Source organism: Hylobates moloch, unplaced genomic scaffold, assembly GCF_009828535.3.
Source record: "Hylobates moloch isolate HMO894 unplaced genomic scaffold, HMol_V3 SCAFFOLD_40, whole genome shotgun sequence".
NCBI lineage: Eukaryota > Metazoa > Chordata > Mammalia > Primates > Hylobatidae > Hylobates > Hylobates moloch.
The window spans coordinates 1,316,928-1,327,874 of record NW_026652315.1 but is presented as its reverse complement, the minus strand read 5'-3'; the positions used below and the strand labels follow the sequence as shown (position 1 = coordinate 1,327,874).

General features: G+C 36.2%; 1 protein-coding gene across 4 annotated transcripts in view; it reads right to left on the bottom strand.

The window, feature by feature from the left end:
- Positions 1-1,104: 1,104 nt before the first annotated feature.
- LOC116463515 (ubiquitin carboxyl-terminal hydrolase MINDY-2) overlaps positions 1,105-10,947 on the bottom strand; it is a 95,877-nt gene continuing 86,034 nt past the window's right edge. Inside the window, exon 9 of one of the 4 annotated variants that reach the window (XM_032146644.2) lies at positions 1,105-8,535. In XM_032146644.2, coding sequence (XP_032002535.1) covers positions 8,407-8,535 — 129 coding nt within the window. In that variant the 3' untranslated portion in view covers positions 1,105-8,406. The remainder of the gene's footprint in view (positions 8,536-10,947) is intronic. The other 3 variants (XM_032146645.2, XR_009212080.1, XR_009212081.1) reach the window with 3 other exon arrangements.

The window sequence follows — 10,947 nt, the reverse complement described above, 5'->3', positions numbered from 1 at the left end:
ACACACACACACAAACAAAAAACAAATTATTTTATTGAGACAGAATTCACATGCCATACAATTCAATTCACCCACTTAAAGTGTACAATTATTTTAGTATATCCTCAGATACACGCAACTATCACCACGATGAATTTTAGAACATTTTCATCACCTCATGAAGAAATCCTGTACTTTTTTTTTTTTTTTTGAGACAGAGTTTGGCTCTTGTTGGCCGGGCTGGAGGTCTGGGATTACAGGCGTGAGCCACCACCGCACCTGGCCAGAAATCCCATACTCTTTAGCTGTCACTGTTGACCCTCTCTCCCAGAGGCATAAACATCCACTAATCTACCTTATCTTCAGAGTTTACTGTAGAGATTTTATTAAATGAAATAATATGTTATTTTGCGACTGGCTTTTTTCCCTTAGCATGATGTTTTCAAGGGTCATCTGTGTTGTGGTATACAGCAGTACTTCATTTCTTTCTTGATTTGAATAATGTTCCATTGTATGATCTACCACATAGTGTTCATCCATTCATCAGCTGATGGGCATTTAGGCTGTTTTCTTTTATCTGTTGTGAATAATGCCATTATGAACATTCCTGTACAAGTTTTTGTGTGTACATGTGTTTGTTACTTTGGGGGTATATATCTGGGAATGAATTGCTGGGTCATATGGCAACTCTATTTACAATGAGAGAACTGCCAGATTGTTTTCCAAAGTGACTGCACCAATTTATATTCCCATCAGTCACATATGAGGGTCTGATTTTTGTTTTCTCACCAACACTTACCTTTTTTTTTGACACAGGGTCTCACTCTGTTGCCCAGGCTGGACTGCAGTGACATGATCGCCTTTCTGGGCTCAGGTGATCCTCCCACCTCAGCTTCCTGAGTAGCTGGGCCTTCAGGCACATGCTACCACACCCAGCTAATTTTTTTTAACATGATTTAGAGTTAACTGTCTACTTCCTGGGAGTGGGGAAATTTTCTCTTTATCAAAAGTTGGCCCAAATATTCTAAGACTTATAGGTAAATGTGAATCAATATGTCAATTCCCCATCTCCCCGCTCATCTTTCTTAACTTTGTAGCTTAATGACATGAACATACAGAGCAAACTTTGGTCTAAATATCAAAGTTTATTGAAATAAAATATAATCTATAATAAAAAATACTACAGGTGTTATTCACTGGTTACAGTTTTAGGTATATTAACAAAAACAGCCAACATTTTAATCCAACAATGACACTATCTTTGTGGTACAATAACAAACATGAAAGTAAGTGTTGAATAATACTGAATAATTCTGTCAGAAATATTTTATACTTTACCATCTATGTATGCCTTTTTAGGAATATCCTCCCAAAGTGAAACTTTTGAAACTGAAGACATTGTTTCTAAGAATTAAGTAGTTTTAAAATAATTAGTATTTAAAACAAATTTATTTCACAGAAATTCAGTTCAACCCTAAGCTGGGTAGATGGTTTTAGGTATCTTTACACAAAAATGTATTTCAATGCTCTTTCCTATGAATCTCTAGGGTTGCTATTATTCCTCAGTTGAAATTAAAGCTGGTCATAAAGCAAAACAGATGAATTATTTCAGAAGTAAAAAGGGTATTAAGATAGAAAATGAAAGGAGGAGGAAAAAATAGGCACTCATATGCAATCTATATATTAAAACGCTTGGAGAACTCAGTAGCCAATCTTGGCCTGGCACAAAGAGATCTTTGATATGTCACAGCAAATTGACCCAATTAGTCCAACAATAAAGTGGAGAAAGAAAACTTGTTTCTCTTCCTTGCTATATTTCAAGATAATTTTCTCTGTGATCATTATACCATTCCACTTGCTACTCCTCAAAATATGTGCCTCAATCCAATTATCCTGCACAATTGAAGGAAAAGATTCACATGCACTAGCTTTAGGAAATGACTTTCAGGGTACCTCTGAAGTTTCACAAGCAAACATGATTCCTTTTGCTGACTGTTTTGTAGCAGTCACACACCAATCTCCTGTTATATTGTCCGACTTGTAATGTGTGAATCTGTAAGAAGTTGTCATTTATTAAGCAAGATAGTCTTTTAACAAAAACCTCTGAGGGCTTTTCAAAACCTCATCTTTAAAAATCTGTAAAACAAAGATACCCTATGTACCCTGAAAAAAATGCTTATTTCACATAAGTGAAAAACAATAATAAAAATTATGACAAATTTGAGAGACATACAAGACAGGTCTTCAAGGATTAAATACTGTTAGTCTTAAAACACGTTGCAATTATGTTCACAATGTAAGGTTCATTAAAAATTTTTTAAAAACACATTGAGTTAGAACTGCTTTGTAAGGTATTTCAGTTACAAGGCCTATTTTGACAGATCACTGATTTAAGAACTTAAATGGGAATTTCAGTTTCTTGACTTTTTTTTTGAGATAGAGTCTCGCTCAGTCGCCCAGGCTGGAGTGCAGGGGCAATCTCGGCTCACTGCAACCTCTGCCTTCCGGGTTCAATTCTTGTGCCTTAACCTCCCCAGTGGCTGGGATTACAGGCATGTGCCACCACACCTGGCTAATTTTTTTTTGTATTTTTAGTAGAGACAGGGTTTCACCATGTTGGCCAGGCTGGTCTCGAACTCCTGACTTCAGGTGATCCACCCACCTCAGCCTCCCAAAGTGCTGGGATTACAGGCATGAGCCACTGCACCGGGCCAGTTTCTTGACTTTTTATTTTCAGCTATAAAACAATTATGAGAGCCAAAGGAGCCAGGATCACCTTCCAAAACATTTTGTTTTGTACTTAATTTATGAGGCATTCTTTCTTCTCAAAGCAGGATATTACAGTGCATATTAAAACTGGATATTAAAGTTAATGGTGACAAATTATTAAGTGGTTTGAAGAAATCCTTAGAATATCAGATAAAGTAGAGAGACTTAATGGCAGAATAAGAAGTCTACTGGGGTTCAAAGCTTAGGTTTTGTATTTCTGCCATGGTATCTCAACACTTTCTCTGGGATAGTACCATGCCCTCAAAAATACCTGTGTTAGGCAGACAAGTCTAAATCTCCTTTCTCAGGACAATAGGACAAAACTGAACTTGAGGCAATAGTTGAAGAATTTTACCCTGTTTTTCAAGTTTAATTTTCTTGAGATCAGAAAAGTAAAATTAGAAACTAGAATCCTTCATGTAAAAAAATATATGCATATCACAATTTATTAAACTCTAACATCTAAGAGCAGAAACACCAGGATTAATAAGAACATGCATGAACTAAAATTTAGATAGATATTCAGAATAAGTTAAATTTGCCAGAGTCCTGCATTTGGCCTCTCCCATGCCATTACTTCTATTTTGCAATTTGTTTTGTTCAGGAAGCCTCTGATTTTAATATTTAAAGTGTCACCTGAGAAGAGTAACCTCAATTCTTCATGTTTTCTTGACAGTCTTAGAGGTGTTGGACATCATTAATAAAAGATACTAAATTATCAGAGAACTTAAGAACTCTAAGATTCTGATGAGTTCCTTTACCATTTTCAGTCACTTTCTAAAAGGGATTTAACTTCACATTATCAAATAACATTTTACACTAAAAACACAATTTATATAGCCCTCAAATATTACTTGAGAGATCTAAATGAATTCCACCAATGCAAACAAAGTTTATATACTGTATTAGTAATTTGATACCACTGTATTCCATGGAGAAAAAGGCAAAGAGAATCTAAATATTTAGATCTGTGAAAGATAGTAGAAAAAAATAGATTTTTAAATGCTTCTGATCCTCCCGAAATACTCTTGATTTTGACTCTATAGTCTATAGAACACAAAAGCAACTGTAAAATGCATTTGGGAAGAGATGATGCCATACTCAAAGAAAATTCTACAAATTTTGACAGCATTAAAAAAACTGACTTAAGATACATTTTGTTATTGAGAAAAAAGTGTGCACATTCAAGAACATAGGATGTGTAATATTTGTGATAATTTAAGTCATACTTTGTGCTTATACTATGTCCTTTATTCAGGAGTGCAAAGCACTTAATCAAAAAGAGCATCCTTCACATATTTAAAGAGTACACTGAGGCACAGAAAGTTTGCCCAAGGCAAGACAGAAAGTCGGGTTTATAGACACAAAATGATCTAGAATTCTTCATGTCCAATTCCTTAAAATAAAAATTGTAGACTATTTGTAATGCCTCCATCTTATCAAACATTAGTAATTTTACTATTACAAGTTTATGCATAAGTACTGTGTGATAGGTAATGCCCATAAGGTTTTTATCATGTTTTAAGGTAACTTGTGCATGGAATAGGAAAAGTTAACCAAATGTAATCAATTCGCTTTTGCTTTTTAACAAAACTTAAATAAATGAGCTATTTGAGGACAGTTCTGGAAATTCTTGCCTCGATTTTTCTCCAGCAAGATTTTAGATATGTAGTTCACATGCCAACATTAATATATGAACAATTATTTTCTTATTTATTGGCCTCTAGTTCTCTTTCCTCTCATGATCTGTCTCTTAGTGAACTGACTTTCTGATTCATTGGAAGCAAAATGCTAAGGTTTTGTGCAAGTGCAAAATGGTTAATCTTGGGTTCAGTCAACTAGTCTGTGATACTGACTTGCTTAGTTAAGCCAAGATCAAGAAGTATGAGAAAGAACTTGAAATATGAGAAAGAATTTGAAACAGAATATGGGATAAGTAGTCAATATTAGAAATATGAGACAATAAAAACAAGATACATTCCAAAGCCTAATCCTAAATTTAAATCTATGCTTCATTCAACTCTGAACCTGACCTTGAAACATGGAAGAAGTTACTTTACCCAAGCACACTGGACCAGTGTAAAACCAATGCCAATTTTAGCTGCTTTATACTGCTTAATGTGTATATGTACACATGTATTCTTAAAATGGTGATTCTTAAATTGAAGGGAAGTTCTGAATTCTTTTGAGAATCTAACAGAGGTCATGAAAACTTGCTTCAGAAACACACATACATAAAGTACTTTTAAGTGTTGATCATGTACTATAAATCACAGCATTGTGGATGCAATGGGATTAGACATGAAGAAAAATTTTATATTTTTAATAAAGACTGGTTACTAACCTTAAGGAATATACTTAGACTCTGAAAGTAAAAGGAAAGTGCAATGACCATATTTGTTCATTCATCTACCTATTTTCAAATCTAATGATGATTTGGTTGATGCAAGTATGTCCCTAATCTAGGCTATAAATGATAAAAACAAAAATGTTTAAGTTCTAACTTTTGTTAGCAGTATACATCTAATAATTTTCAAGTATTACAAAATACTTGGAAGGAAAGACTTTAATATACCACTTTCAAAATCCTATGTACCCAAACCAGCAATGAAATGGCTGGATATACAACATGTTACCTTGGGCAAAATTTAAGAAAATAAAGACACAATAGCTCTAAATTTTTTTTTTTTTTTTTTTTTTTTTTTTTTTTTCTGAGACGGAGTCTCGCTCTGTTGCCCAGGCTGGCATGCAGTGGTGCAATCTCAGCTCACTGCAATCAGTGCCTCCTGGGTTCAAGCGATTCTCCTGCCTCAGCCTCCCAAGTAGCTGGGATGACAGGTGCCCGCCACCATGCCTGGCTAATTTTTGTATTTTTAGTAGAGACGGGGTTTTGCCGTGTTGGCCAGGCTGGTCTCGAACTCCTGATCTCAGGTGATCCACCTGCCTCAGCCTCCCAAAGTGCTGGGATTACAGGCATGATCTAAATTCTTTATACCCTTCAAGGACAGGAAACCAGTATCTCTAAAAAGTTTGTTTGTTTTAATACAATTGAATATTTCATTTTCCCCCCCACAGTAATCAAAGCAAACATTTTATCATTATTATTCTTGGTGTATCAAAGTAAATTCCAGGAATGTAAGAAAGTCTGACTTGGAAATATTACATAGAAAAAGGCTGAATTAACACATTACATTTTTTAGTTTCTCCTTGTAAGTATACATTGACATCTACTTATCTGATAGCAGCACTGCTGGTTTTGAGTGAGTTTTGTTTTGTTTTGTTTCCTTCGAGAGGGAATGCAGTATGGCAGTATTTTCTTTGGAACAAATTAAGAAAATAGTAACAAATAACAGAAGAAATACTTCTACACATATATTTTCCATGGGCAATAAATAGATAAGTATATAATTATGAAAAAATATGCCTCAACTATGCTTTTTAAAATTTCTCAAGGTTTAGTGGTTTGTTTTTCTTATTAAAATATAATGCATGATCACTACTATCTGTCCTGGGAAAAACAAACCCTGAGGTTTGAGTTACCTCCTTCAGCCAATAGAGTGATAGCAAGAGTCAACTTGGATTGAGGTCAACCTGTTTGAGCCAATAGAGAGTTCTGTAGTATATCTGGTAATTTTACTAATGTATACATATCCTAGGTTATAATCAAGATGCTCATTAAATATTTTCTATCAGAGTTTTATATCCCAAACAGGTTCTTTGATGATTTACCATGCTACCATAGGAAATTTGAAGAAATAACAAATTGTGTAACAGAAATAGACATGCAATATAAAGGACATAAAAGATACAGCTTGACCCTGGATTTTTCCCTTAGAATAATTCCTTCCATAAATAAGACTCTATTTTTACATATAGATTCATCCTATAACTGGTCTTGGATCATAAAGTTAATGACGTAGTTGAAAAAATCCAGACCACACATTTTTGTGGTCTTTTGTCACCCTAGACCACGCACAAAAAAACATTCTCCAAGTGGATGCTCAGGTCAGATTATGATGCCCTTAAATAAATGTACTGAAGCTTAGAATGTAAAGCACACAACTATTTGCAGCAGCAACAGTCTTTCAAAATAACTAAAACAAACTTTTAAATATAAGGCATATAAAACAGACTATTAAGGATAGTTTTCCAAACTATATATAGAAACACAGGAAAATACGTGTGGCCACATAATAAAGTTAAATAAATATTATTTCTGAGTTCTATAAACTCTATAAGAGGTTATAGTTTTATTTGGTTCCCATAAGTTAAAAACTCTGATTGCTTTTACATAAATTCCTCCAAATTCTTAGCTACTCTCAGACTTTTTTTTTTTTTTTGAGACGGAGTCTCCCTCTGTCGCCCAGGCTAGAGTGCAGCAGTGTGATCTCGGCTCACCGCAACCTCTGCCTGCCGGGTTCAAGCAATTCTTCTGCCTCAGCCTCCTGAATAGCTGGGACTACAGGCGCGCACCACCATGCCCGGCTGATTTTTTGTATTTTTATTAGAGATGGGGTTTCACCATGCTGGCCAGGCTGGTCTCGAACTCCTGGCCTCAGATGATCCGCCCACCTTGGCCTCCCAAAGTGTTGGGATTACAGGCATGAGCCACTGCGCCTGGCCCTCTCAGATTTTTATTAATGTCTTTTTACAAGACACAGAGATTATCCTTAACTTCCTTTCAGAAATGTGCTTTTTCATTGGCTTTAATAAGTACATTTAATTTTCTAGCAATGAACATGACTTAAAATTTAAGGTTCAAGGTAGTTCTAGAAAAAGGTAGACACTGAACTATCTGCTTTTCTACATCCCCATATTTACAAAGCCTAGCATCCACTGTGCTTTCCTCCATACAGTCAATCACATTGTCAATAAATAGTAACTGTGGTCCAGGTTACCTATGATAAAGACTCCAAAATTCCTCAAAATTTTACAACACTACAAAGTCATTAATATCTGATATTGATAGGTTATAAGTATTAGTGTTATGTAACTTTTTGCTATTGGAAAAGAAATACAAATCTTTATTTTTGCTATCTAAATTAAATCTAAGCTCCAAGATCAATTCTCAAGATAATACCTAAAATGTACATTCCTAAATAAAGGTAAAGCTGTTTAAGGGCTGAACTAGTCCAATATACAATTAAGGGTTATTTATTCCTATTATTTTGTTTTTGTTTTTTTGAATCCCTATGTTAAACCCGTGGTTTCTCATGGATTAGATCATAATTTAACATTGTAAAATTTCAGAAACTATTGTGCTAATATTTAGATTTCAGGAAGGAATCAGACTAAATCAATTACCTCCATTCATTGTTAGAACAGAAGATATAATAGCTTACTAACTGATATGAGTTATGAATGTCACTATGACACAAAATTTGCTGTGATTTGCTTATCTGCCTACAAGTGCAGTATTATTCATGAATGACAACACACAGCATTTCCAACTTGTAACATGAAACTCCAGCTCATAAAGAGTGTATTGTGTGACTTGAAAAAGTCTGATTGTAACTAAGTAACAACCTTTCCCCTGAAAAAACGAACAAAATCCATTGGGAAATCAGGCACAGACGGTATTGATCGGTTTTTCTTCCTTTCCTCCTGTGGTTTTGTTTCTCATGACATATAGGTGGTTCCAACAGAAGCCAACACTTGTTACAAAATAACACAGCTATTTTTTTCCTTTTCTTTTTCTTTATCTTTTTCTCGCGGTTCCTTCCGTTTACGTTCACTATTCCCAGATTGTCTTCCACTTGATGGAGAGGCTTGTGCTGGCTGGCCCTGCTTTAAGAAAAATACACAGCAAGAAATTACTCCAACTATTCTAAGGGACTTACTCATGGTTATCTAGAAAGAAAAACTGTAACAGTGGAAGGAATCACTGATAGAAAAAGAGGCTAGCTATTGGTATACAGATTTGTTATATTACATGGTATTTGAGCAATTGCCTCTACCATTCTGGATATAATTACTGTATTCATTACTCTAAATAAATAAAATTTCTTTTCTTTTTCTTGTTTTTTTTTTTTTTTGAGACAGAGTCTTGCACCGTCGCCCAGGCTGGAGTGCAATGGTGCAATCTTATCTTACTGCAACCTTCGCCTCCTGGGTTCAAGAAATTCTCCTGCCTCAGCCTCCCAAGTAGCTGGGATTACAGGCACCTGCCACCACGCCTGGCTAACTTTTTGTATTTTTAGTAGAGATGGGGTTTCACTGTGTTGGCCAGGCTGGTCTCGAACTCCTGACTTTGTGATCCGCCCGCCTTGGCCTCCCAAAGTCGGTATTTCAAACAGTAAATAATATCAGATTATATTGCCTAAAGTCAAACTGAAGACGCATTTGTTAAAAGTTTAGAAAATGTTAAAGAAAGTGACACCTTTTGATAAACTATAATAGTTCTTCAAAACCTCATTAAATTCCATAATAAACAGACTTTTTTTTTTTTTTTTTTTGAGATGGAGTCTCACTCTGTTAGGGTGGAGTGCTATGTTCTATGTTCGCTCACTGCAACCTGCCTCCCACTTTCTTTTTTTTTTTTTTTTTTTTTTTTTTGAGACGGAGTCTCGCTCTGTCACCCAGGCTGGAGTGCAGTGGCGCGATCTCGGCTCACTGCAAGCTCCACCTCCTGGGTTCACGCCATTCTCCTGCCTCAGCCTCTCCAAGTAGCTGGGACTACAGGCGCCGGCCACCATGCCCGGCTAATTTTTTGTATTTTTAGTAGAGACGGGGTTTCACCGTGGTCTCGATCTCCTGACCTCGTGATCCGCCCGCCTCGGCCTCCCAAAGTGCTAGGATTACAAGCGTGAGCCACCGCGCCGGGCCATGCCTCCCACTTTCAAGTGACTCTTCTGCCTTAGTCTCCCGAGTAGCTGGGACTACAGGTGCGAGCCACCACACCCAGCTAATTTTTTATATTTTTAGTAGCGACAGGGTTTCATCATATTGGCCAGGCTGGTCTCGAACTCCTGGCCTCGAGATCCACCTGTCTTGGCCTCCCAAAGTGCTGGGATTACAGGCGTGAGCCACTGCACCCAGCCATAACAAACAGACTTTAAAAGGAGAAAAGAACCCCTGAGAATTGGGAGTGTGGAATAAGTGTATTTAGTGAAATAAGACACCTTTTTTGAGTGAAAAGCTAGACATAACATGGTAGGATTTAACTACTAAGGTTGGAGTAGTCAATGTTTGAGCTAGAAATAGAAATTTTATACTTATTTTAATGGGGACTTCTATATTTAGTTTTATGAGACTTAAAAGGGCATCTTGCTTTCTTGTATGCCCAAATCAGAATTTCTTGTATATCTAAATCAAAAGGAACAGTTTAGGCCAGACGCAGTGCCTCACACCTGTAATCCCAGCACTTTGGGAGGCCGAGGTGGGTGAATCACTTGAGGTCAGGAGTTTGAGACCAGCCTGGCCAATATGGTAAAACCTCATCTCTACTAAAAATACAAAAATTAGCTGGGCGTGGTGGCACACACCTGTAATCCCAGCTACTTGGGAGGCTGAGGCAGCAAAATTGCTTGAACCCAGGAGGCGGAGGTTGCAGTGAGCCAAGACTGCACCACTGAACTCCTGGGCAACAGAATGAGACTCTGTCTTAAAAAAAAAAAAGAAAAAAAAAGGAACAGCAGTCTGGCATGGTATAAACATAAAAAAGGGGAATATTTTTAACTTAATGAAATGAGATTTAACATGTAGAATCCCACCGTTATATTTTCAGTGCTTTAAACCGTTTAACTACAGAAAGTGAAAAGTAGGGAGATGTCAACCTTTGTTGAATACCCAGTACATATTAAACATTGGGCTAAGCGCTAATATTATTTGTTCTTCACAACAAACTTAAGAGTTCTTCTATTTTACAGATAGGGAAAAAGGTAGAGGACATCATCCAACAGGCTGCAACTAGAAGGAAAGACAGGAGCAGGAAATGCAAATCCACATTTATCTGGCTCCAAAGTCTGTATTTTTTCTAGTAGTACCTCATACTGACCTCTAGTTAATAGAAAGGACTTCATCCAAATTGGCTTATTTTCTTTGCAGCTATTACGAATTTTAAAAATAAATGTGAAAATCAGAACTGCAGGAGAAAACATTTTACTAAACGAGATACAAGCTTAGGACAATGTCATAAAACCCATGGGTGCTAAAATCCTAACAAAATTGAAGAGTTAACACCTAATTTAAATTTTTTTT